This window comes from Pongo abelii, chromosome 15, assembly GCF_028885655.2.
Source record: "Pongo abelii isolate AG06213 chromosome 15, NHGRI_mPonAbe1-v2.0_pri, whole genome shotgun sequence".
Classification (NCBI taxonomy): domain Eukaryota; kingdom Metazoa; phylum Chordata; class Mammalia; order Primates; family Hominidae; genus Pongo; species Pongo abelii.
The window spans coordinates 107,751,468-107,779,106 of NC_072000.2; the positions used below are offsets into that span (position 1 = coordinate 107,751,468).

Here is a 27,639-nt window from a genome sequence, read left to right on the forward strand (position 1 = left end):
CGGCACAGTGGCCACCATGGGGAATCCGGCCGGGATGACAGAGACAGCCCTGCAGCACGGCACTGCTCATAGTGGGGCCAGGCCCTGGAGGAGTCTCCTGAAGCCACAAACATACATAGTCTGTACCCTCCCCTGCCCCGAACTCAGCGTGTAGCAGATCAACCTCTGTACTATAAGCCAAGCCAATACAACAAGCACAGTGATCTGTGGACTACTCTCCAATAACAAAACATCGAAGAACAGCCAAGCTGGCACACTGGCACGCTGGCTCACGCCTGTAATCCTAGCACTTTTCAAGGCCGAAGCAGGCAGATCCCTTGAGCCCAGGAGTTCGAGACCAGCCTTGGCAACATGATGAAACCCTGTTTCTACAAAAGGCACAAAAATTAGCTGGGCGTGGTGAGAGGATCACTTGAGCCAAGGAGATAGAAGTTGCAGTGAGCCTTGATCGCACCCTGCACTCCAGCACGGGCAACAGAGCAAGACCGTGTCTCTAATAAATAAATAAATGAAAATAACAGCCATTCATCAGAACAGCCATTCATCAGAACAGCCATTCATCCCGGCTCTCAGCACCTCCAATCTGCACCCTGTACTGGTCAGCCCAAGCTATTCTAGAGAGGGCTACCCCACAAGTCTCCCTAAGCAGTCTGACCATAATAACAGCTAAGGATAGGTGCCTCTGATACTTCAGATACTGTGCCAGGGGAATACCACAATTTATTCGCCTGGCACCGGCACCAACCTGCCTAGATGGGCACCATAACTGCCCCCATCCCACTGCTGAAAAACAGGCATAGAGAGACTAAGTAAGTGCTGGGGTTTACTCATCCAGTAAGCAGGAGCACAGGATTCAGACCCCAACCCCTCCTCACAGCCTTCTAGGGCTCCACCCCACCCGTGGTCTCACCACCCTTCCGGTCACTGCCACCCACCTGCCCCCTCCTGGGCATCCTCCATACTCCTCGCTGTCCCCTCAATCCCTCCCCCAACACTCTTGGCCTCTGTTGGGTTTTCTCCCTCCTTTCCCCTACCTTCCAGGGTCCCTGACCCCAAAAAGCCCTTCCAGGCTCTCCCTAACCTGATGTGCCTCTCCGTCCCTTGAACTCCCAAAGTCTCTCTCAATCTTTTGTCACCACAACTCACAGTTAGGGAAGAATTTTGCATGACAAACAGCACACACATTCAAATATGTAACTGAAACAGAACGTTTCCCAGAACGATACCGTACTTACCGTCACCAGATGCAAAGCACCCTGACCTAGTCTGTGCTGCTTTTATTTTTAAAAATGTTTTTCTGCATAGGATGTGTGACACCAAGAGTGAGCCCGAATGTAGCATGGACCAGGTGGTTATGCTGCACCCATGTTGGTTCATCAAGGGCAAGCAGTGGGCTACCCAGGGAGACGCTGATAACAGGGCAGGCTCTGCATGTTGGGGATGGGTGCTGGGGGCACTTGGGATAGTTTGTATCTTCCTCTCAATTTTGCTATGAACGTGAAACTGCTCTAAACTGCTCTGAAAAATAAGATTTTTTTTTTTTTTTTTTTTTTTGAAACAGAGTTTCACTCTTGTTGCCCAGGCTGGAGTGCAATGGCAGGATCTCAGCTCACTGCAACCTCTGCCTCCCGGGTTCAAGTGATTCTCCTGCCTCAGCCTCCCCAGTAGCTGGGATTACAGGCACCCTCCACCATATCCAGCTGATTTTTGTATTTTTAGTAGAGACGGGGGTTTTGCCATGTAGGCCAGGCTGGTCTCGAACTCCTGACCTCAAGTGATCCACCCACCTCAACCTGCCAAAGTGCTGGGATTACAGGTGTAAGCCACCACACCTGGCCAGTAATTTTTTTTAAGAGACAGGGTCTTGCCCTGTTGCCCAGGCTAAAGCTGGGCTGTTGCCCACTTCCTCCCTACTTCCTGATGCTCCTGTCTTTTGCTCTGGGAGCCAGGCCAAGTGCAGCTCACTGCAGCCTTGATCTCCAAGGCTCAAGAGATCCTCTTGCCTCAGCCTCCCAAGTAGCTGGGACTACAGGCACACAACACCACGCCTGGCTAATTTTTGTGTTTTTCGTAGAGGTGAGGTTTCGCTATGTTGACCAGGCTGGTCTTGAGCTTCTGGGCTGAAGCAATCCTCCTGCCTCTGCCTCCCAAAGTGCTGGATTACAGGTGTGAGCCCCTGTGCCTGGCCAAAAAAAACTTAAATGCTCCTCTGGCCCCACTAAAGTGATTGTACGTCTTGGCTGCTCCCTGCAGTGCGGACATTCCCTAGAGAACTTGATCATTCTTTTGGGCAAGTTTTTTATTTTCTCATTCCACTTTATTTATTTATTTTTATTTTTATTTTTATTTTTTTGAGACAGAGTCTTACTCTGTTACCTAGACTGGAGTGCAGTCTCCAGCTCTCCAGTGCAATCTTGGCTCACTGCAACCTCTGCCTCCTGGGTTCAAGTGATTCACCTGTCTCAGCCTCCCGAGTAGCTGGGATTACTGGCATGTGCCACTACGCCCGGCTAATTTTTGTATTTTTAGTAGAGACGGGGTTTCTCCATGTTGACCAGGCTGGTCTTGAACTCCTGACCTCAGGTGATCCACCCACCTCGGCCTCCCAAAGTGCTGAGATTATAAGCATGAGCCACTGCACCCGGCCTCTCATTCCACTTTATATCATACCATGTAATTTAGGTAAAAGTCATGCTACTGCCCATGGTGACCAACTGTCCTGCTTTGCTTGGGATGAGCTGGTTCCTAGGTAGAGGGATTTTTGGTGCTCTAACACAAAGGTTCTCCACCGCTGGGCCACAGACTGGTGGCCTGCTCACAGCAGGGGGTGAGCGATAGGCGAGTGAGCATTCCCGCCCGAGCTCCACGTCCTGTCAGATCAGGTTTGATTCTCACGGGAGCATTGGCTCTACTGTGAACTACACATGCGAGGGGTCTAGGTTGCGTGCTGCTTACGAGAATCTAATGCCTGATGATCGGAGATGAAACTGTTGTTTCATCCTGAAATCATCCCCACCCGCCACCAGTCTGTGGAAACTGGTTCCTAGTGCCAAAAAGGTTGGGGACCCCTGCTCTAATGAGAACGTCCCGAGCAAACCAGGAGGCACTCCGCCTCCCTACATGGGCCCCAGCGTCCACACAGGGAAAGAGCTTTGCTCAGAACCTGCTTGCTGTCAGGCAATGTGCCAACGCGGGCAGCTGCTGTGTTACCACCCTAGCATTGATAGCCCCGCAGGCTTGACCTTGGGCATGCTCTCCACAAACACCTGCTGGGTTGCACTGGGCTGGAACGGTTGTGAATTCCATTACTAAACATGCAGGGGTCCCCTTTGCTGCTCACTGGGGGCTTCTCAAGGTTCTGACCAAAGGGCCACGTGGCCAGGAGGCAGCAGGCACAGGAGTAAGAGCAGTCAGAGTGGCCCCTGCCCAGGGACATCCGGCTGTCCCAGCAATATCAGTTGACACAGAAGCTTCCAGCACTCACTCTTGATCTCCGTACACATCTCAAGAACCTCATTTTAGGCGAGGTGCAGTGACTCACACATGTCATCCCAGCCCTTTGGGTGGCCGAAGCGGACAGATTCCTTGAGCCCAGGAGTTCGAGACCAGCCTGGGCAACATAGTGAGATCCCCTCCCCACCAATCGCTACAAAAAATAGAAAAATTAGCTGGGCGTGGTGGCATGTGCCTGTAGTCCCAGCTACTCAGGAGGCTAAGGTGGGAGGATCACCTGAGCCTGGGAGGTTGAGGCTGCAGTGAGCCATGACTGTACCACTGCACTCAGACCTGGGTGACAGAGCAAGACCCTGTCTCAAAAAAAAAAAAAAGAACCACCCTCACTTCGATAGCACTGCCTGCACTACCTATGGCACCATGATTCCCCTTTACTGAGACCCATCACAACCACATATGTCTCCACTGGCCAGGGATGGGCTATAAGAGCTCAAAAGAGGAAAATATTATTTGGAGGAAGTATGGAACCTGCAGGGCTCCCCCGAGCACATGCTGCCCTGAGGGTATGCCATTCCAAGGAAAAACTTTTTTTATTTGTTTTTGAGACGGAGTCTCACTCTGTCGCCCAGGCTGGAGTGGATGCAGTGGCACGATCTCGGCTCACTGCAACTTCCATCTCCCAGGTTCAAGCAATTCTCCTGCTTCAGCCTCCTAAGTAGCTGGGATTATAGGCGCCTGCCACCACACTCAGCTAATTTTTGTATTTTTAGTAGAGATGGGGTTTCACCATGTTGGCGAGGCTGTTCTCAAACTCCTGACCTCGTAATCCACCCACCTCAGCCTCCCAAAGTGCTGGGATTATAGGCGTGAGCCGCCGCGCCTGGCCTGGAAAAAGGTATTTTGAAGCATAGTGCTGGCAAGCGTGACATGTCTACAGAGGCCCTGCTCATCCCAGGCCTGCCAGCTTGTGCCCCGGGTTAGAGTTCTACTAAAACACTCTAAATTCTCACAGTACATGTTAATAACCTGAGAACCAAAGATAAAAATCTGTCTGTCTCAAAACGTGTAAAATTTCATAGAAGGCCAACAGAATCAGAGATACAATAATGTTCACAATAAATTCTTTAGACAATGTAATCCAAAGAACCAAATAAAAACACTGTCTTCGCAATTTTAAAAGGCTCGTAGGCACATAGTATGCATATCAGAATTTCTGCTGAACATTGAATGTTGGGTTTTGTTGGGAGGTGGCAGCTATCATTAAAATAGAAAAGTACTAGGAGCTGACTTGATCTGGGCAGTAACACAAAATTAAACAAATGTATCTACGTTTAAAAAAAGATTCAAATTCAAACTTGGAAGGATACATTATCTGAAAATAAAAAATGTTTCTAGCTGGCAGGGAGGTAGAAGAGAGCCCTGAAAATAATTGTCTAAGACCTGGATTCTAGACCAGCTCTTCCTAAAGCAGCCCATATCTTAGTCATGGTTTCTCTTCTGAAAAATAGGGGTTGGGACCAAAAGGCCTTCCATGTCCCTTCTAGATCTAAGCATCTCTCACTCTAAAACAGAAATTGCAAGCTGGGTGCAGTGGCTCACGCCTGTAATCCTAGCATTTTAGGAGGCCAAAGCAGGCAAATCACCTGACCTCAGGAGTTCAAGACCAAGACAATGTGATAAATACAAAAAATTAGCCAGGCATGGTGGTGCATGCCTGTAATACCAGCTACTTGGGAGGCTGAGGCACGAGAATTGCTTGAACCCAGGAGGCAGAGGTTGTAGTGAGCTGACATTGCACCTCTGCACCCCACCTTGGGAGACAGAGTGAGACTCTGTCTCAAAACAAACAAACAAATAAAAATTTAAAAATATATATATACAAAATTAGCCGGGCATGGTGGCCCACACCTGTAATCCCAGCTACTCGGGAGGCAGAAGCAAGAGAATCAACAGAACCTGGGAGGTGGAGGTTGCGCTGAGCCAAGATTGCACCATTGCACTCCAGCCTGAGCAACAAGAGTGAAACTCCATCTCAAAATTAAATTAATTAATTAAATTAAATTAAAAAGTGAAGCAGAAATTGCAAACCGGTGGCCCACTGGCCACATAAAATCCCTCCATGTTTTGTTTGGCCTGCATGGAGTTTTTGTTTTTTCCAATTGAATATAAATGCCTCTAAATTGAAGCCCTCTAGTTTGCTGCAATCACTGCCGTTCCTTATTGCCTTACCCCAGCCTGCTTCCCTCTTTGCCATCACCTGCTTGGCCCCTGAAGGACTCAGGCTTGGGACTGCCGCGCTATGGGGCTAAGGGATTTCCAGCACTGCACTTGTTCCCATTACCACTTAAACCCTACTGAAAGATGATCTCAATTTGCTTTGGTTTCTACCTGCGTTGCTGAGCAAATTTCATAGCTTTACAATTTGGAGGGGGGTGGGCACCCTGTAGAGTACTATGATTCCTATTATACAGAATGCTGATAGCTCAAAATACAAAAGAGACCTGTTCAAACTCACAGAGTTAGTAAGTCAGAGAGTTAAAACAATTTCTGTTTGCCAAGGAAAGTTTTAATTTGAAAACTCTGGAAATATACAAACCGAAAGCAAATTTCATATATACATGATTATAATTAATATTTATGGTGTACATCATGTTTAATTGCAGAAATGTAATCGTTTATATATTCATCATTTTGTATATATTTGCTTTTTTTTTTTTTAAGAGATGTGGGTCTCATTATGTTGCCCAGGTTGGAAAGAAGTGGCTATTCACAGGTGTGATCATAACACAGCACAGCCTTGAACTGCTGGGCCTGCAAGCGGTCCTCTTGCCTCAGCCTCCCGAGTATCTGGGACTATAGATGTGCAATGCTATGCCCAGCTTTTATGTTGTATACATTTGGATATAGTCACTTAGGCTATTACTGCAGGGTAGTGGCTTTGTGTTATTATGGTAAAATAATGGTTAAAGTTTACCATTTTAACCCTTTTCAAGTGTACAGTTCAGTGGCATTAAGTCTATTTACATTATTGTTCAACTCTCACCAACATTCATCTCCAGAACTTTTTCATCTTGTAAAACTGAGACTCCGAAACATTGAACCACGACTCCCTCCAGCCCCTGCCCCAGTCTACTTTCTGTCTCTATGAATTTGCCTGCTCTAGGTACCTCATACTAATAAAATTCTATAGTAATTCTCCTTTTGAAACTGGCTTATTTCCCTTAGTTTAACGGATGAACCCTGAAGACATTATGCTAAAGGAAACAGTCCAGTCATGGCTTTAAATTCTGACTGTGATTTTAACGCAGCAAACGTGTGTTAAAAATGGCTATGAACTTTGTAGATGCCTAGCAAGAGAGCATGGAATGTGAATGACCCAGCCCGGAAGACTTCCTTCTGCATGAAATACCCAAACATACAAGTAGCCTTTATGAGCTAAACTAAAAAAAGGATTTCTGAGCACAGGCTCCTGGCACATAAAGCTCAGAATAGCTGAGCTTCACTTACCAAGTATAACAGCACAAAATGTCACGCCGGGAATACTGAATGTGGGAGTTCACTGCTCAAGGAAAAAAATCCCTCACCTAATTTAAGGAAACCCTAAATGAATCAATTTTTTTGTTGTTGTTAAAAACTCTATATTGCAACAGTCCCATCTGGTGCTAACTATATTTGCTTACAGAAAGCAGTACCACAAAAGAAAGGTTATTTAGAGCATGCAATGGTTTCTGGATGGTTCTTCCATCTACTAGAGAACATGACAGAGACCTAAGAAATTGACCCTAAATATGGACATAAATTTGTGTAAATGAAAGGTTAGAAACATCACATTCTGGGCCAGGTGTGATGGCTCACAGCTGTAATCCCAGCGCTTTGGAAAGCCAAGGTGGGTGGATCACTTGAAGCCAGGAGTTGGAGACCAGCCTGGCCAACATGGTGAAACTCTCTACAAAAAAATACAAATTACAAAATACAAAAATTAGCCAGGCATGGTGACGCATGCCTGTAGTCCCAGCTACTTGGGAGGCTTCGATCACTTGGACCAGGAGACAGAGGCTGCAATGAGTCTAGATCAAGCCATTACACAAGACCCCGTCAAAAAACAAACAAACAAAAAAAAACAAATGGGCACAGTGGCTCATGCCTGTAATCCCAGCACTTTGGGAGGCCGAGGCGGGCGGATCACAAGGTCAGGAGTTCGACACTCCTGACCAGGAGCCCAGCCAATATGGTGAAACCCCTGTCTCTACTAAAAATACAAAAATTAGCTGGGCATGGTGGTGTGCACCTGTAGTCCCAGCTACTCGGGAGGCTGAAGCAGGAGAATCACTGGAACCTGGGAGGCGGAGGTTGCAGTGAGCTGAGATTGTGCCACTGCACTCCAGCCTGGGCTACAGAGCGAGACTCCACCTCAAAAAAGTAAAAATAAAAAAAGAAATATCACCTCTGGGTCAAGAAGATAATCAGATTCGTTTTACCTTATACCAGAAGCCCTTGCTTCTGTACCATCCGTCTCCTTGTAAGATGGTCACCCTGGGAAATTGGCAGGATAGCCTGTCCTACCTTGTGAGGGTATTTAAATGACTGCAGACTTGATTTCAGGAGAGTGACCAAAATGTAGGTTAGTTTCCTGCTGTCTGTATCACAAGAGAGGAGTCTGATGGGAAAGAGAACGCAGCCTGCTGGGCTTTACCAGGAAACACATGCTGTTCACCTCTCAGGACCCTGCCTCCTGCCCATATCCACACACCAGCTCTGCTCAAGTGGTCCTCCTGCCTCAGCCTCCAGAGTAGCTGGGATTATAGGTGGGCAACACCGTGCCTGGTTTTTATTTTGTATATATTTGGATATAGTCACTTAGGTTTTAATTGTAGCCTCAGTCAAGCTGTATAACCTCTCTGTGCCTCAGTTTCCTTATCTGTGCTGAAGTGGAGCAGCAATAGAATCTCTGTCAGAGGACTGCTATTGTGGGGATCCAGTGATTAGCGTATCTGAAGCAACAAGGCCACCAAACCACAGCTGCCACTGGGCACTGGCTGACGCTTTAGGAGTCTCCCAGAGTGGATGATGAACAAGGGCCATGCTCTACATTTCGTGTGACTTAAGGTTTTTGTAAATCATGTCCCCAAAGTGATATGTTCTCTCACTAGACCCTCCAGAAGAAAAAACAAAACAAAACAAAATCTAATATGTTTAACACCTAACCCCAGGTACCTGTGAATGAGACCTTATTTGAAAATAGCGTTATTGCAGATTTAATTGAGTTACGATGTGGTCATGCTGGAATAGGGCAGGTCTTCAATTAAATATGTCTGGTGTCCTTATAAGAAGAGACACAGAGGCCAGGTGCGGTGGCAAGGTGGCTCACACCTGTAATCCAAACACTTTGGGAGGCCAAGGCGGGTGAATCATCCGAGGTCAGGAGTTCAAGACCAGCCTGGCCAAAATGGCGAAACCCCTTCTCTACTAAAAATACAAAAATTAGCCAGGCGTGGTGGCGGGCGCCTGCAATCCCAGCTACTGAGGAGGCTGAGGCAGGATAATCGCTTGAACCTGGGAGGCAGAGGTTGCGGTGAGCCGAGATCGCATCACTGCACTCCAGCCTGGGCAACAAGAGTGACACTCCATCTCAAAAAAAAAAAAAAAAAAAAAAAAAAGAGAGAGACACAGAGAGGAAAACGCCAAGTGAAGATACTTTACCCAAAGGCGATGAAACCAAGTGATGACAGAGGCAGATTTGGAGCTCTATGGCTGCAAGCTGAGAAACGCCAAAGACTGCCGGCAGCCACCAGATGCTGGAGAGTGCATGCAGCAGCCAACCCAAGGATTTTGAACCTTCTGGACTATGGAACTATGAAAAAATGAATTTGTTTCTTTTTTTTTTTTTTTTGAGATGGAGTTTCACTCTGTCGCCCAGGCTGGAGTGCCGTGGCGTGATATCAGCTCACTGCACTCCAAGGTTCAAGCGATTCTCGTGCCTCAGCCTCCCAAGTAGCTGGCATTACAGGCATCCACCACCACGCCTGGTTAATTTTTCTATTTTTAGTAGAGATGGGATTTCACCATGTTGGCCAGGCTGGTCTCAAACTTCTAAGGTGATCTGCCCACCTCGGGCTCCTAAAGTGCTGAGATTACAGATATGAGCCACCGTGCCCGGCCAAAAACTAAAACTGAATTTCTGTTGTTTTGAGCCACACAGTTTCTGTTGCTTTGTTACAACAGCCCTGGGAAACAATGTCTTAGCTGTTTAAATCCTCTAGGGCTGGCAGATAGAGGGCATGTGATACATATCCATTGAATGAATGAATAAATGAGTAAAGATAAACACAGAGGTAAGGCAAGCAATGGGGAATAAATGATGGGGCAGGTGTGGATGCACACACACACCTGGAGGGGGAGAGCCCACACACACACCTGGAGGGGGACAGAGCACATGCACACCTGGAGGGGGACAGAGCCCACACACACACCTGGATGGGGACAGAGCACATGCACACCTGGAGGGGGAGAGCCCACACACACACCTGGAGGGGGACAGAGCAGACACACCTGGAGGGCAACAGTGCATACCCATACCTGGAGGGGGGACACAGCACATGCACACCTGGAGGGGGACAGTGCCTACATACACACCTGGAGGGGAACACTGCACACTCATACCTGGAGGGGGACAGAGCCCACGCATACCTAGAGGGGGGAGAGTACATGCACACCTGGAGGGGGACAGAGCCCATGCACACCTGGAGGGGACACAGCCCACGCACACCTGGAGGGGGACAGAGCTCATGCACACCTGGAGGGGACACAGCACACGCACACCTGGAAGGGGACAGAGCACACGTGCACCTGGAGGGGGAGAGCACATGCACACCTGGAGGGGAACAGAGCACATGCACACCTGGAGGGGCACAGAGCACACGTGCACCTGGAGGGGGACAGAGCACACGCACACCTGGAGGGGAACAGAGCACATGTACATCTGGAGGGGGAGAACACACGCACACACCTGGATAGGGAGTCACTCGTTCTTTTCTGTGAGCATTCAGGCCCCAACTTTGGGTCTAAAAGGTCAGCTGAAACTTGGCTCCTGGGAAATCTATCATGTGGGTATGTCCCAGAGTACAAGGGCTTCCGATTGTCCAAGGAACCAGAAATCTGAATTTTTACGTGAAATCTTCCATGTTTTCCTTTTCTTTTCTTTTTTTTTTTTTTTTTGAGACGGAGTCTCACACTGTCGCCCAGGCTATAGTGCAATGGCACGATCTTGGCTCACTGCAAGCTCAGCCTCCCGGATTCAAGCGATTCTCCTGCCTCAGCCTCCCGAGTAGCTGGGATTACAGGCGCCCGCCACCAGGCCCAGCTAATTTTTTGTATTTTTGTATTTTGTACAGACGGGGTTTCACCGTGTTAGCCAGGAAGGTCTCAATCTCCTAACCTCGTGATCCACCCACCTCAGCCTCCCAAAGTGCTGCAATTACAGGTGTGAGCCACCGTGCCCGGCCTAAAATCTTCCATGTTTTTCAATGTTGTCTTACAAAAGAAGTCCCCACTCTGGGGTCCATTTGCATCTCCAGTGTCTGGCGCCCCCCGGGCAGGATATGCAGTGGCTAATGAAAATCTGTAGCATAAAGGAAAACGCATCCTCACAGGTCTGAAGACAGCACACCTGAGTGGATCTTCTGGGACAGTGTTAGCTACCAGGGTTATGACTTGGATCCTGCCTCCCCTCATGGGAAACTTAAAAAAGCACTGGAGTAAAGGAAATCCAGCTGAGGGAAGAGAGGCAAATTCCTGGGACCTAGATGCACCACACAGGACTATTAGTCCTTAGTCAGGGGGAAGAGTTCTGAAGCTGGGAGTCAAGACACCTGACCCCCCAACTGGAGGTAAATCATCTCTCTGAGTCTCGGCTTCCTCATCCATAAAATGAAGGAATAAAATGTATACTTGCCACCTCCCAAGGTGTGAGGAGGACAGTGACAGAGCATGGGTGATGAGGCTTTGTCAGCGCTGCAAGGCCATTGGCACCTTCCTAATTCCAACAGCCATGATCAGTCCAACGCCACTCCCATCACGTCACCATTAGACCTGGGGACCACTTCTCCAACACACCCATTGGGGCAGATTTTGTTCTTCTTATCCACAAACAGACTATCGAAATTAGGGCAGCTCGAATATCTCAAAAGAAAGCTGCTGAGACTATGCTGAGGTGAAGAAGGGTATTTGGGTTCCAACATCATGGGGGTCCCCCAGTTTTAAGGCACAGGACAGTCCTGGGATCAGCAGCTCCTGCATCCCCTGGGAATTTGTCACTGAGGTGCTGTGTGTGGCTTCAATGTGACCAAGACAACACCAATCCAATATTGTAGGGCCTGCTCTGATCCATCCACGTTTCTCTGTCATCTGCTGCATGTAGGACGCTGCGCAGGCAGAATCAATGCCATTTTGCGTTTTTTTCTTTTTCCAGGAATGAGACAATGCAGGATGGCTGCTGGGTGGGATCACAGCTCCACACTTCGGAGGAGGAAGACTTTATGTCAGTCTCCAGTGATCCCTCACCTGGACCCTTATCTTTCCTCAAACACCTCTGCTTCCTGCCTCTGTCCCTTTTGGAACTAAAGGCCTGTTCCTCAGCCAAAGTCCAGAGTCCTTTCTTCTCAAGCATGAGTCCCCTGCCCTCCAGTTGCTTGGCCCAGTAAGGAACTCAGAGAAGGAAACAGGCAACTGCAATCAAATGACACGAATGCCAGTGGTGTGGGGTAGGTGCAGCCTGGCCGTGGGATGGGCAGGTCATGAAGGCAGGGAGACACGCTGTTCAGAGGGTCAGAGATCTCACGAAGGGCAAGCTTCAGTGGGGTGTCCAGCAAGCAGATATTTGCCTCCACTTGTTTACATGTGACCTCCTGGGCAGGGTCTGTGATGTAGGTGGGCCTGCACCCTCACTGCCTAGCACAGAATTATGTATTGATAGGGATGCACTAGATTACCATGGTTTAGGACACCAGCCCTCAAGTCAGCCGATGCCTCTGTACTCACCAGATAACCTTCGGTTCCCTTCCAGCGGCTTCAAATGTTTGCTCTATGAACACCCCTGTGACTGGCTGGTGCTAGAAGAAAAATTATGCATATACCCTGTAGCTTGTCCTGAAGTAGGGGGGACAAGAACTTAAGTTAACAGTGTGCGGCTTTAAAAGTTGAGAGGTCGGGCGCGGTGGCTCACACCTCTAATGCCAGCACTTTCGGAGGCCGAGACGGGCAGATCACCTGAGGTTGGGAGTTCGAGACCAGCCTGACCAACATGGAGAAACCCCGTCTCTTACTAAAAATACAAAACTAGCCGGGTGTGGCAGCAGGTGCCTGTAATCCCAGCTACTGAGGAGGCTGAGGTACGAGAATCACTTGAACCCAGGAGGCAGAGGTTGCAAGAGCTGAGATCGTGCCATTGCATTCCAGCCTGGCAACAGAGCGAGACTCCGTCTCAAAAAAAAAAAAAAGTTGAGAGGTGGGTGTCACAGAGGGGGACCAGCTGGCCAGCCAGACTGCCCCTCACAGTGTACAATACCTGAGTCCATTTGAGAGCCCACAGCTCAGAAACACAAGGCTCTCAGTCCATGCAGAGTTGATCTTGGTGGGGGGTGGGAGGGAGGGGACACTCATTCACGTTCAACAGAGTCACAGCCAATGTGTAAACAACCAGAAGGCCAGTTTACCAATCTACCTTTCCAGCAGCTGTTCCTGTCTGTCATCAGGGCATGCACTGAGGTGTGCAATTCATGCACTCATTCAACAAGGTTTTCACAAGCACCAAGTGTCCATTAGTTCATGGACTGTGAGCACCTGACTGGGGAAAATAATGCAGCCAAATGAGGTAGAGATCCAGAAAGGGGAAGCAGAATTGTGCAATGAGCTTGGCGTCACACAAGCTGGAGCTCAAACGCTGTCCATCATTTATTAGGGAGGCGACTTTGGGGAAAATTGCTTAACCTTCCTGAGTCTCTTTCCTCACCTGTAAAATGGGTATAACAACATCTCCTTACATGATTATTAAAGAATGGGATTACATATGTAAAATGCCTAGTTTTGTTTGTTTTTGTATTTATCTGGAGAGGCTATGCCACATAATTTTTAAGGGAACAGGCTTTGGGATCAGACAGATCTGTCTTTAAATCCCAGCTCTGCCACTTACTAGGTACATGATTTGGGTAAGTTGCTTAATTTTTTTCCACTAAGCCTTGGTTCGCTCATTTGTAAAATGGAAATACAAATTCCTCATAGGGTCTGGGATATAAGATAATGTATTCGAAGGACTTAGAAAACTCCTAGGATATGATAAACATTTAACAAATGGTATGATTAAGAGTAATTTTTAGGTGCCAATATTTAGAATAAACAAGGAACTCAAACAACTCAGTGACAAAAAATAAATAAATCTGATTTTTAAATAGACAAAGGATCTCAATTGATATTTCTCCAAGAAAGACATACAAGTGGCCAACACATGTATGAAAAAATGCTCAATGTCACTAATCAACAGGGAAACGCAAATCAAAACCACAAAGACAAAAAATAACAAATGCTGGCAAGGGTGCAGAGAAAAGGGAACTCTGATGCACTGTTGGTGGGAAGGTAAATTAGTACAGCCATTATGGAAAATAGCATGGAGGTTTCTCAAAAAACTAAAAATAGATCTTCCATATGATCCAGCAATCCCACTACTAGGTATTTATCCAAAGGAAATCAAATCAATATTATCAAAGAGATATCTGCACCCCCATGTTTATTGCAGCACCAGTCACAATAGCAAAAGATATGGAATCAACTTAAGTATCCACCAACAAATGAATGGATAGGCTGGTTGCAGTGACTCATGCCTGTAATCCCAGCACTTCAGGATGCCAAGGTGGGAGGATTGCTTGAGGCCAGGAGTTCGAGACCAGCCTGGGCAACATAGTGAGATTCCCCCCGCCATCTTATTATTTAAAAAAAAAAAAAAAAAGATAAAGAAAATGTGTTATAGGCTGGGCGCGGTGGCTCACGCCTGTAATCCCAGGACTTTGGGAGGCCAAGGCGGGTGGATCACACAGTCAGGAGTTCAAGACCAGCCTGTCCAATATGGTGAAACCCCGTCTTTACTAAAAAAATACAAAAATTAGCCGCGCGTGATGGCACGCACCTGTTGTCCCAGCTACTTGGGAGGCTGAGGCAGGAGAATCGCTTGAACCCGGGAGCCGGAGGTTGCAGTGAGCTGAGATCAGGCCACTTGCACTCCAGCCTGGGTGACACAGTGAGACTCCGTCTCAAAAAAAAAAAAAGTTTTACATATACTGGAATACTATTCAGTCATAAAAAAATAATGAAATCCTTTTATCTGAAGCAACATGGCTGAGACTGGAGGACAATATCATATTAAGTGAAATAAGTCAGGCACAGAAAGATAAATACCACATATTCTCATTCATATGTGGGAGCTGAAAAAAAATTTGAGTTCATGGAGGTAGAGAGTTGAATTGTGGTTTATTAGAAGCCGGGAAGGCTAGTGGGAGGAGAGAAGAGGGAGAGGTTGATACAAAATTGCAGCTCAATAAGTTCTAGTGCTCTGTAGTATTTCAGGATGAATATACTTAACAACAATCTATTGTATATTTTCAAAAAGCTATAAAAGAGAATTCTGAATGTTCCCAACACAAAGAAATGATAAATATCTGAGATGGATAGGCTGATTACTGTGCTTTGATCATTACACATTGTATACATGTATAGAAATATCGCTTTGTATCCCACAAATGTTATTATGTATTAACTAAAAATAAAAGGGAGAAAAAGAACACAAAAGTATTATTTTTTAAAGTTGTCCATGGTTGCATACAAATGAGTGGTACACATATTAAAAAGCAGTTAAAATTATTACAAACTTCAATGAAATTAAAAATTGTGCCACTAAACATACGAAAAACCTAAGTACTTTGTGTTTCATTATTAAAACTTTTCTGAAAAGGAAGGCCTCCCACCTCAGACTAGTTTCATGCCTATACTTTCCACAGAGTTTCTAAAATAACATCATTTTTGTGCTGCCAAGCAAAAAGTCAGATCTGTTTCAATAGTGCTAAGTCATGCTCCACAGTGACACAGCAGCAGCATCTCTGGGATCCCCTTTTCTAGTTTGTCTGATGGGAACCCTGGTACTCATAAGGCACTGTGCATTTGGCTTAACAACTATATACCAAGGTACACACTGCGGGATTATAAAAGTCCTTGCCCTAAGGGACACAGATCACCTCTCAATTCTGGATCGTGCCTTTATTTCTTCCTACCAACACTGCCAATTTTTAAGTTGTTTATAAAGCTTTTAGTTATGGAAGTGCGATCTTGGATTTTGATAAAAATCAACATAGCTGCCAATTCTAACCTCAGTGCAAATGCAACTGGTCTAAAACAAAGGGCAGCCCCTGATCTACCTCATCCTGTCCTCAGCAACATTGCTCTTTTCCAGATCGGGAAACCTGCATGGCCGCTCAGGACTTCTCGATGACTGCACCTTAGAGACCAGAGTGCAGGTTAGCGGGGCTCTCGCTCCATCAGTCAAGTGAGGTCTTCAAACTTCAGGGTGAACTATGGATGTGTTTTTAAGACTCAAGTTTTCACAAAAAAATCCAAGTTTCAGAAAGAATGGGAGAGTTGCAACAGAACTAAAATATGAGAGCCTCTCTCTAAATAATAATAATTTTCTTTTTCTTTTTCTTTGAGACAGTCTCACTCTGTTGTCCAGGCTGGAGTGCAGTGGTGTGATCTCGGCTCACTGCAACCTGTGCCTCCCAGGTTCAAGGTTTCTCCTGCCTCGGCCTCCCGAGTAGCTGGGATTACAAGCGAGCCACCACGCCCAGCTAATTTTTTGTATCTTTAGTAGAGACAGGGTTCCACCATATTGGCCAGGCTGGTCTCAAATCCCTGACCTCAGGTGATCCACCCACCTCAGCCTCCCAAAGTGCTGGGATTACAGACGTGAGCCACCGCGACCGGCCTACATAATAATAATTTTCAACGGAATACATTGGAATCTCATTATAAACGCCTGCTCTGGGCTACGATTTGCCTGTCAAGAAATTCACAAGTCATAAACTGGAGGGGTGGACTCGACGTGATGCCCACTAGGAGCAAGGTGACAAGAGAAGCACGAAGGACAGCGCTTTTCAACCCTGGGAGCACAGGGAGGCCTTCACCAGAAGGTGGGAACCCACCACGAAGCGCCTTCAGGAGGCCCCGGGATTCCAAACCAACTAAGGGCCTCCTCTTCGGAAAACTGGAGGCGACGCGCTGAGCTAAGCGCGCAGGCTCGGTTGCGGGCCGGCACCGAGGCGGCGCGGCCTCGCGACCGCCCTGGGCGGTCACTGGCGAGTCACGGGCTCGTTCCGCCAGCGGCCAATCCACTCCGAGTCCGAAACAGAAGATGGCCCTGGGATGAAAGACCCAGGCCTGGGGCTTAAGGTGGAAAAACAACTCATTCCTCGAGGCCCGGAGACGGGCGTCCCGGGAGGACGGGAAAGGCAGACGAGCGCCCGCTGCGGGGAGAACGCGGTCGGGTTCCTCTCCCCGAAGGTAGCGGCCGCAAAAACACGGCCTCGAAAGCAGTTTCGAGGACGATGTCTCCTGCGTCCCGGGAGTCGCCGCGACGCCGCGGCCTGGCCCAAACCCGGGAAGGGAGGGGACCAACCGCCATCTTGCCCGCAAAGCCCAAACCGACAAAGCACTGCCCCCGGTGCCGTAGCCCCACCACCAGGGCCACTCCGGGTCTCGCGAGACCCAAGGGCTGCGCCGCGAAGACCTCTGGGAAAGGCGGGGGGAGGGGAGAGGAAGGAAGCAGGGCCGGGGCTGGAGGCGGGCCGAGGCCGCGAGTGGAGCCTCAGGAAGCAGAAGGGGCGCGGAAAGACGCGATTGACGTCGCAAGCGAACCAATGACGAGAGAGCTGTGGCAGGCCTCCAGCCAATGGGCAGTGAGGCCTGACGCGGGGGGCGGACGCTGGGGCCGAGGGTAGCTTGAGCGCGGCGGCGGCGTTGTTCAGTCAGAGCGAGAACATTCCAGAGGTGAGTCGGGTGGAGGGGCGGCGGCCCCGCGCCCCCTGCCCGGTGCTTCCCGCCCCCTCGACCCCGCGGGCCGCTGGCTGGCGGGGAAGGCGCACCCCCCGACCGCCCGCGGCTCACGGCGCAGTCTCTCCGCGCCAGGTCGCCAAGCTCCGGCGCTGACGGGTGTGGACCGCGGACGTCGCTGGGACAGCCCCTCCCCGCTGCTCGGCGGCGGCACCTGGCCCGGCCGCTCCTCGCTGCGCTTCGCCTCCGCCTCCTCGGACTCGGACTCGGGTTTACATCGCGCCTCACTTCATCCCAGTCCCGGGCGAGCAGCGTTGGGTTTATGTCTTTATTTGACGAAAACGGTGAGTCGCGGGCGCGGCGGGCCAGGAGATGGCGGCCGCACAAGATGGCGGCGGCCGCCGCGTGACCCCGCCGCGGCGTGTGGCGCAGTTTGGGCGGACGGCGGGCGGGCGCGGGCCCGGGCACCGGCCGCCCCCTCCCCGCGCGCTCCCCGGCCCGGCCTCGCCCCCTCCCCGGCCCTGCGGGAGCGCGCCGCGCGTGCCCGCCGCTCGGGCTGACTCAGGCTTCAGCTGCTGCATTTGTGAGTCATCGCGCGCTCCGGGGCGGGGGCGGCCCGATCCCGGCACCCCTCGGTAGTGTATCGCTTCCCGGCTGTGCACCCTCCGGGGCCGCCGGCTCTCGGAGGACGCGCTGGGGATGGGGCCAGACGCCCCGGTCGCGCGCCGCTCTCCTTCGCGGAGCTGTCCGGCTCGCCAGCCCCCGCGGAAACGCCTCGGAGCGCGGTAGCCATGGGGACCAGGGCGAAGGTTAACCGAGTGTTTGAATAGCGAGGAAAAGGGAGGCCGGGCCGAGCCTGGCGTTCGCTCGCGCTCTCTTGCTTAATGGCACTTCTGGGCGAGCGCTGCGTTTAAGGAAGTGCTGCTTTGAAGTAAGCCGTGGTTGCCGAAGCAACAATTAGTTGTAGAGAGCAGTTGTCTAGTTTCCCCTTAAAAATGATAACGAACGGGGGTGTGCCTGAGAAGTTTGCTTATCCAGGCGGGATGGGCGGCGGAGAGGGCTCGGCTTCGTTCTTCAGCACTTCCAGGATGGCCGCAGAGGCAAACCTGCTGATTGCCCTCGGTCGGATGGAAACTCACGGCGGCTGAGGCAGCACAGCTTGTGTTTTCTTGTCAGGCATTTCCCTACCGGAGTCACACCTTAGTCGAAATGGAGGCCTTTTTATGTTCCCGCAGATTGTACTGTTACATGAGAATAGCTGTTTGCATGTGATCTCAGATGCTTTTTAAGGTAGAATTAAGCAGAAGCATAACTAGGGTGTAAAAGGAGGCGTTTCCATCCAGCGATGGTGTTAAACCTGGGGGGATTTTTGTGTGTTCTTTCCCTTTCTCTTTCAGAGCTGTTGCGCAGCCATTGGTACCTGTATTGGGGAAACATAGCATACAAGCAAGAAGCTTACAGCCTCAGTGGCGAAAATTTTTTCATGTCAGAGACCGAGAACTCTTGCAGTCGTTTATGTCATCCCTTCTTCTCCAGACAGAAGATACCAAAAAGTTGCAATCAAAGATCTCTTCATCTTATTGATAAAGCCACTAATAAGCCAAAATGTCTGTCAATGTCAACCGCAGCGTGTCAGACCAGTTCTATCGCTACAAGATGCCCCGTCTGATTGCCAAGGTAATAAATTGCTCTTCAATTTAGTTGATCGCTCTTTTTGTAGAATTTTGAAGTTTGCATTTGTCGGGGGAAACTGCACAACTAAAATTCTTATTTCCTTTAGGTTGAGGGCAAAGGAAATGGAATCAAGACAGTCATAGTCAACATGGTTGACGTTGCAAAGGCGCTTAATCGGCCTCCAACGTGTAAGTAAAGCTTGGAAAAGTCCATAAAGGGCATATTATGGATAGAGTCTTCAAAGTCTTTGAGCTGCAAAACTTGTTCTAATTGTATGCTAGCTAATTAGCTTACAAGTTAAGTGAGGAATCGTGGTTTATTGGTTGCCATGAGTTTACAAAACTACCAGGGGAACACATTTAATTAAAGAGTGGATGGCCGGGCGCGATAGCTCTCACCTGTAACCCCCAGCACTTTGGAAGGCTGAGGTGGGCAGATCACGAGGTCAGGAGTTCTAGACCAGCCTAGCCAACATAGTGAAACCCTGAATCTACTAATAATACAAAAATTAGCCAGGCGTCGTGGCATGCGCCTCTAGTCCCAGCTACTTGGGAGGCTGAGGCGGGAGAATCGCTTGAACCCCGGAAACGGAGGTTGCAGTGAGCTGAGACCACGCTGTTGCACTCCAGCCTGGGTGACAGAGTGAGACTGTGTCTCAAAAAAAAAAAAAAAAGTGGTCATACAAATGTGAGTGAGTAGCCAAAGATCTAGTTAACTGTAATGATCCAAACTCCTCTTTCATTCAAATAGATCCCACCAAATATTTTGGTTGTGAGCTGGGAGCACAGACCCAGTTTGATGTTAAGAATGACCGTTACATTGTCAATGGATCTCATGAGGCGAATAAGCTGCAAGACATGTTGGATGGATTCATTAAAAAATTTGTTCTCTGTCCTGAATGTGAGAATCCTGAAACAGATTTGGTAAGTGCTTTTGTGGTTGTCAAAAGAAAAAGCCGTATACTTATTTTGTGATACCACTAAGTCACCTTTCTGAGAAGGCAGAGCAAATGTAATTTTAAATCAAACACAAAACTCTAGTTTTGGAGATATTTCCATTCTTTTTTTTAAAGTAGGTCACTGTGTGAAAAAAGTTTTCTTTGCATGTGAAGCTGTCTGTGGTTTAGATGTCTTCTGATTAGATATTTTCATGTTATATTATGGATAACGTTTGTTATTTTTTTGGCAGCATGTCAATCCAAAGAAGCAAACAATAGGTAATTCTTGTAAAGCCTGTGGCTATCGAGGCATGCTTGACACACATCATAAACTCTGCACATTCATTCTCAAAAACCCACCTGGTGAGTCTTCCATGATGAACTCCTAAGATCCTAAGATAAGTGACTAACTGTTGGGAACAAAATAGAAGATTTTTTTGTAATAGGAATGTAAGGGAGACTGGGCACGGTGGCTCATGCATTCCCCGCATTTTGGGAGGCCAGGGCGGCCACATCACTTGAGGCCAGGAGTTCAAGACCAGCCAGGCCAACATAGTGAAACCCGTCTAGTAAAAACACAAAAATTAGCTTAGCGTAGTGGTGTGCTCCTGTAATCCCAGCTGCTTGGGTGGCTGAGGCATGAGCGTCGCTTGAACGTCCGAGGCAGAGGTTGCACTGAGCTGAGATCGTGCCACTTGCACTCCAGCTTGGGCAACAGCGACTCTCTCAAAAAAACAATATAAGGAACTTTTTAGTCCTTGTACTATGTTTTATCAAATCCAAGACATCTTTCAAAAGTGTATTGTTAATTACCATTAAAAGTGAAAAATAGGCTGCCAATTAAACTGTGCCATATCAATTAAGACAGATTATCTGAGGGTAGATGAAGTAATGACTAAAATTCTGCTGGAAACCCAGCAAAGGATCTTTTACTGGCATTGTTTGGTAAAGAGGGTCCGCTTCATTAAACTTGAGTATTGCAAGCAACACTCTGTGGCAGATGATCAAAACTGTCTGACACAATTTGAGCTTGCTATATCAAGAAAGTCTAACCTATTCCGGTGTTCTCTCTCCCATGAGATAAGCCGTTATATAGACTTAAACAGTGTTCTACCTGTTGGCTAAAGCTGGGTTGAGTTAATGACTTTGTTCATGAGGGATGACAGAGAGGGATCCTTAGGGCCACCTCTCACTCACTCCCTAGTGGAGGCATCATCATCTTAATCTTACCTAGCAGTTACAATACCCCTAATATTTTGTGTAACTCCATTCTTAGACTGACATTCTTATGTATGAAGTACATGATGAATTTCATCTGTGAAGCCTCTTAGGTAGCATTGTGTGTGCTGTGTGGTTTTTCTGAGGGGATCCATAGGAAAATAAGGGCAGGGTTTTAAATGTTAATGATGGGCAATGAGGTAATGTAAGTTATGGGGTTAAATTTTTATTTCTTTTTTTTTCTGTAGAGAATAGTGACAGTGGTACAGGAAAGAAAGAAAAAGAAAAGAAAAATAGAAAGGGCAAAGACAAGGAAAATGGCTCCGTATCCAGCAGTGAGACACCACCACCACCACCACCACCAAATGAAATTAGTCCTCCTCCACATACAATGGTGAGTGCAGGGTTGATGGCCTAGTGGGCACTAAAGATGTGTAAAGTATATGGCATTTGGTTGAGGTGGGTGGAAATGTTGAAACTAGCCTTCAGTGTGTAATACACTAATATTTTGGATTCCAAGTACTGTTGGTTGTTTGAATTAAGGTGAACACAGTTTTGGTGGGAGATGGACTTGATGCCATTAACTTGGAAAAATCTGAAACTTTTTTTGTTGTTTTTAAGGTCTTTGATCAAGTAGCTCTGTTTTCGTAAACAGGAAGAAGAGGAGGATGATGACTGGGGAGAAGATACAACTGAGGAAGCTCAAAGGCGTCGAATGGATGAAATCAGTGACCATGCAAAAGTTCTGACACTCAGTGATGATTTGGAAAGAACAATTGAGGAGCGGGTCAATATCCTGTTTGATTTTGTTAAGGTAAAACGTTTGCTTGGTCTGTAAATCAGCTTCAACCCAGCCTTGTTTGTGCCTTTAGATACATGATACTTTAGCAGTGTAATTAGGATTACTCTAATGCACGACTTTTTAGAACTCTTGTTCATTTAAATATTTTTTTGCGCGTGATTCCAGGCACAATGTGTCACAACTGCCAAATTAGGTAGGAAAAATATGTCCATCAGAGCAGGGACTGGCGGGTATCTTGAGCCTGGCAAAGTGTGCCTCCATTGCACTGAATTGTTTTCCTTTTATTTGCAGAAAAAGAAAGAAGAGGGTGTTATTGATTCATCTGACAAAGAAATTGTTGCTGAAGCAGAAAGACTGGATGTAAAAGCCATGGGCCCTCTTGTTCTGACTGAAGTTCTTTTTAATGAGAAGATCAGAGAACAGATTAAGAAATACAGGCGCCATTTCTTACGAGTAAGCAAATTGCTCTGGATTCATAAATGAGATTACAGCTGTGTGGCTTTCGAGATGGTCATTTTAACCACTTTTGCTCGTCCTGTCATGCTTGAAAGTGGGGGAATTGACCCACCTTATAAGCCTCTGAGTATCTGAAAGTGCCTTACCTAGGCCCTTACAGAGTAATAGGGATATTTATGCATTGACCTTTTAGAACCACTATGGTATGGACCGTGCACTTGCAGACACTCTTACTTGGGTAATGGAGTTGTCAACTTAAAACATATAAAAAAAGCTTGTTAACACCAAGGTGTCTATTTGCAGTTTTGTCACAACAACAAAAAAGCTCAACGGTACCTTCTTCATGGTTTGGAGTGTGTGGTAGCAATGCATCAAGCTCAGCTTATCTCCAAGATTCCACATATCTTGAAGGAGATGTACGATGCAGACCTTTTAGAAGAAGAAGTCATCATCAGCTGGTCGGAAAAGGTGGGGAATACATAGGTGGGCTCTTCAAGTTCACAAGTTTTGGGGGTTTTTTTTGGTTGGTTGGTTGTTTTTGGAGACGGAGTCTCACTCTTGTTGCCCAGGCAGGAGTACAGTGGTATGATCTCGGCTCCGTGAAACCTCCGCCTCCTGGCTTCAGGTGATTCTTCTGCCTCAGCCTCCCGAGTAGCTGGGATTACAGGCACCTGCGGTCATGCCCAGCTAATTTTTGTATTTTTAGTAGATGGGGTTTTACCATGTTGGCCAGGTTGGTCTCGAACTCCTGACCTCAGGTGATCCACTGGTCTCCCAAAGTGCTGAGGTTACAGGTGTGAGCCACTGCGCCCAGCTGTTCACAAGTATTGAGACAGGGTTTTGAGATGAAGAAGAAATATCTAATACCTATAGCTAAAGTTCAGTCCCTGTGCTGTAGATTGTGATTCACACCATGTCAGCTTTGTAGTCATAACAGACTGCTGAGACTAATGTGTTCACCGAGTACATTGATTCTGTTTGAGGTTTCAGACTTGTTAGGAGCCAGTCCCCTCAGCTCAGTAAGGGGGATTGTATAAATAACCAAAAGTTGTTAAAAGTCCTCAACTGAGAGACTTGTACTCACATTTTTTAGGCCTCTAAGAAATATGTCTCCAAAGAACTTGCCAAAGAGATTCGTGTCAAAGCAGAACCATTTATAAAATGGTTGAAGGAGGCAGAGGAAGAATCTTCTGGTGGTGAAGAAGACGACGAAGATGAGAACATTGAGGTAAACATTGGGGGAGGAGAGGGTATTGGATACAGTGCTGGCGATGGGTGTTTGATATTTAAAAAGGTTTGTGAGGAGTGATAAAATGGCAGTTTGAGGTAATTTCAAGTTGAATTTAAGATGCAATAAAATACAGCCTCTCAATAATTTGGAAAATAATAGGGTGATGGAAACTGTTCCTAGTCCTACACAATTATAGTCTATAAAAAACTTTAAAAATGCTCTTAGACTGGAGCCTTGTGTAAGAGAACTTGCAGTGTTTGCGTAACAAAACTGTTCCGTGAAGAAGAAATAGCTGCATTAGGCAGTTTTCTTCCTCTGTGACCACAGTTTACATTGATATGTTTTATAAACAGATTTATTAACTTACGTTGAATAAAACCATTCCTCTTATCAGGTGGTGTATTCGAAGACTGCCAGTGTACCGAAAGTTGAAACTGTAAAGTCAGACAACAAGGATGACGACATCGATATTGATGCCATTTAAAGGGATGGATGCAACCTAGCTTAACAGTATAATGCTGCAAATTTTTCTCCATTATCAGCCAGAAGTGCAACATGTATGTGCAAAAGCTAAAATGGCTTAACATCATGCTACACTTTACACTAAAAATCTATTACTGTGAGTGGTCTGTAATTAAGCCCAATGAGACATCTAGGGAGTCCATACACATCAGTGAGCAGATGTAGTTTGCTTATTTATAGCATGTTTCTTTTTGAAAAACTAGTGGTGGACACATTTGGATCACATTTATACAGTTATAAAAATAAAGATTTGATTTTGGTCGTTCTTCAGATGTTTGGCTCTGAATGACTTAAGCTGAAGTAACTGGCTCCTTATTTTAAATGTTGTGCCATCATTTCACCTGATGAGCATTCTTGGAGCCTGCCAGATATTGTTAGGTCCTGGGGCTGTAAAGAGGTCTTCAACAGGATGTAAAGGAAATTTAATTGTAATTAATTTATTCAGCCTATTAAGAAATAAAGTACTAAAGTTTTATCTCTATAGTTCCTCAAATTGGCATCTGGTAATGTACATTGTGAGGTAGACTTTGATAAGCAAATGACAATGCAACATCTTACCAAGAAGTAAATATGACCTGAGTGTCCTATAAATAATGTAAGAGCAGGAGTTGAAACTTGGAGAGCTGTTTTCTCATTTCATGTACACTTGCCCCAAATTGTCTTTGAAGTCGTGTGCATTGCACGTTGGATGAGTCAGGGAAATTATTACATTAACAAGCATTTTGTGTGTACGTAGTAGTTACTTTGTACTGAGAGAACTTGCTTTGGGGTGCAATTAAACAATAAACTGATTTTATTTGGGAGAAACAGGGAAGGGTGCACTTAACTAGCAGCCTAAGCATGATTTTTCAGCTTTTGCCCTTAGGGTTTAAATTACAATTCCAAAATGTTAGACATGCTGTATCTTTTTGTTCAGTGTGGCTTTAATCGTCCCCTCTTATGGTTTGTTCTGTAATGCCTTTTACATTTGGACACATAGTTTATGCTTTTTAGATTTTGGTTGCTTTCTTGCCAAAATAAGTGTTAACTGTGTTTCAAACTTGATTTTCTTTTTTCTTTTTTTTTTTTTCTTCCAGAATGTCTTATTTACAAAGAAAGCTAAAAGTATACTTCTAAGTCAGAGCCTCTATTTTGGTGTAAGACTTGGGATATTTTTTACTTCACATTGAATATAGCCAGGCACCCAAGAAGTCTGATGGCCACCTGAGTGCAGGTGACAAGGACCTGACAGAGCCCATGCAGGGCTTTAGATTTGGACACACAAGAGTCGATAACTTCCTCGTGAACTCCTTGCCTGATCTAAACTCATATTATGGGTTCTGACTGTGTTTGAGTAATCATCTTCAAGGTTAAACCTGTTGGCAGTTACCCCTTTTCACAAAGTGCACAGTGGGAATCGAGAATCAATAGGGTTAATTTTGGAGCAGTAGCTTATACCATTCACCTGTTTTTTTGTGACTGACTTCACAGATAATGAGACCTTAATAACAAATAGGCATAAAAAATTTTCACATTGAAATGATACAAACATGATGTAATAAAACCTTGTTGGCTTGATATTTTAAGGAATTGAAACCTAGCAATTTTACTGGAGAGACAAGAATTGGTCTCCAGCTGCCTTTGATAGATTCGGGTGCAAGTGGAGCAGGAGCCATATACCTGGAGGGGGAATGTGCTTTGTCACACCAAAGAGGATTTTTTTTTCTTCAAACTTGTATGTTGCCTAGGTTTCAAATTCTTTGCCACAAGGCTGATTTGCTTTCATTAACTGGAATTCTGTAGGAGATACTGGTGACCTAAGCTAAGTTGCACTCAACATACTCAGTGTCAAGCTAATGAGGTTCTGTTATAAAGCTTCTACTTTTAATCTGAGGGAAAACATGTTCAGGGCTTCTAGAACACTAAAAAATTTGGCTTAAACCAGTGTTCAGTCTGGTGCCAAACTTCCAATAGAATACAAATTCACATAATCTGAACTTTGTTCACAGGTTATCCTAATAGAGTAATTCTTCACTTTGCTCTATTGAACTGTCTTAAGGATTTGTTTAAACAGCTAAGTTACTTGATTAAAATGATAAAATTGTATTTTGTCTCTGCTTTAATATTAAAATTAACTTGTTTTCGTTTTATAATGAGATCAAAGCATTGGAATCTGCCCTGTTTTGTAGCTGTTGCTTTGGGTTTGTGTTGGATGTATCCTGCAGTTACACTTGCCAGCCCCACTCACAAAAGTTGTTCATTTCATTGGGTCACTGGCTTTATTTGCTAGTCTTGTGGTCTGTGAACTGAGAATCTGCCTCAATTTTATTTCTTGAAATCTTGGCAGGTACTTAATAGAGAACTCAGACTTCAAATATACAGCTATGTAACTGAATAATTGTATATATCTCTAGTTAAGAATGAGGGAATGGGGAGGTTTGCTTTCTAAACAAGTATATTCTGAAGTTGACTTAAATTTTTAGTGTGGGTCCTAAAGTTTAGAGATTGGCAAGAAGGTCTCTAATCCACTGCTTCCCACTTGAGAAGGGAGGGGTATCAAAATTGAGCCTCAAGCTGTTTGTTCCAGTGTACCAAGCACTGACTTTATGCCTTTGGCCTGGAGATGGCAGAAGTGAAAGCTGGCCATCTGCAAAAAGCAGATAAGTGAATTTGAACCTTTTGCATTTTGTTAGTCAGTTCTCATCATGGTCCTGAGGCATAGGTACTGTTGTACCAAGGTCACTTATCTAACAAAATAACCAACCCTTCATGTATTTTAAATTTCTCTGACAAGTCTGTAGACAATCCTTATCTAACCAACTATTTTCTTAATTGCTGTAGCTTGACCTACCAGTATTCTGGAGTAACCAGCAAATGCAAAGTTGACCTCGTTCCTGCATCGTCTTTTTGATGGTTCAAATTTCAGCCTCCCTGACTACTCCAAAGCCAGAGCAGTCTTAGTACCAGAAACAGTGCTGCACTTTTGTCTACTTCCTAGCATGTGCTGTGTGACCCCATAATGACATTCCATAAGTGGGGTGACAGCAGATGACTTGCCAGTAGTCTCATTGTAGGTTTGTGCACCAGAGTGACCCTGTGAGCCTTTGTTAATAGGTTGGGAGCTCAGGATTTATGTCCACCTGTCTGGTCTAGCCAAACAGTTTTTTTCTGGGAATCAAATTTCTTTGGTTTTTATGGCCAGAAATTTAAGGACTTGTGTGTGCTGGGATGTGAGAATAGAAGCTACAGAGTTCTTTTCTTGGGACCTAGTCTGGGGGGTGCAAT

The 27,639-nt window shown here is 46.4% G+C and overlaps 2 protein-coding genes and 1 non-coding gene across 4 annotated transcripts; 2 read left to right on the forward strand and 1 right to left on the reverse strand.

Annotated features, from left to right (window-relative positions):
- Positions 1-14,944: 14,944 nt before the first annotated feature.
- On the reverse strand, positions 14,945-18,328 carry LOC129049876 (serine/arginine repetitive matrix protein 3-like). Its single transcript, XM_054530624.1, has 2 exons — positions 18,165-18,328; positions 14,945-18,091 (listed from the first exon to the last, which is right to left on the reverse strand). Exons 1-2 carry the CDS (start codon positions 18,326-18,328, stop codon positions 16,513-16,515), a joined length of 1,743 nt encoding a protein of 580 aa, XP_054386599.1. The 3' UTR covers positions 14,945-16,512.
- Positions 17,468-26,460, forward strand: EIF5 (eukaryotic translation initiation factor 5). Of its 2 annotated transcripts, NM_001133473.1 has the most exon segments (12): positions 17,509-17,532; positions 17,671-17,879; positions 18,933-19,212; positions 19,316-19,397; positions 19,960-20,132; positions 20,398-20,509; positions 21,613-21,758; positions 22,020-22,178; positions 22,458-22,619; positions 22,926-23,090; positions 23,716-23,850; positions 24,248-26,460. In NM_001133473.1, coding segments are annotated over 10 exon segments (1,296 nt in total). In that variant the 5' UTR covers positions 17,509-17,532; positions 17,671-17,879; positions 18,933-19,140; the 3' UTR covers positions 24,338-26,460.
- LOC112128929 (small nucleolar RNA SNORA28) lies at positions 21,128-21,253 on the forward strand. Its single transcript, XR_002911373.1, has one exon. It is a non-coding gene; the product is annotated as a small nucleolar RNA SNORA28 (small nucleolar RNA).
- Positions 26,461-27,639: the final 1,179 nt, after the last annotated feature.

Bases quoted from the DNA above. Each gene is read 5' to 3' on its own strand.
- EIF5 (XM_009249533.3), top strand. From the start codon at position 19,141: ATGTCTGTCAATGTCAACCGCAGCGTGTCAGACCAGTTCTATCGCTAC. The intron at 20,133-20,397 runs GTAAGTGCTTTT...TTTTTTTGGCAG, and splicing joins AGAATCCTGAAACAGATTTG to CATGTCAATCCAAAGAAGCA. The intron at 20,510-21,612 runs GTGAGTCTTCCA...TTTTTTCTGTAG, and splicing joins CATTCTCAAAAACCCACCTG to AGAATAGTGACAGTGGTACA.
- LOC129049876 (XM_054530624.1), bottom strand. From the start codon at position 18,328: ATGGCTACCGCGCTCCGAGGCGTTTCCGCGGGGGCTGGCGAGCCGGAC. The intron at 18,092-18,164 runs GTGCCGGGATCG...AGCCTGAGTCAG, and splicing joins AAGCGATACACTACCGAGGG to CCCGAGCGGCGGGCACGCGC.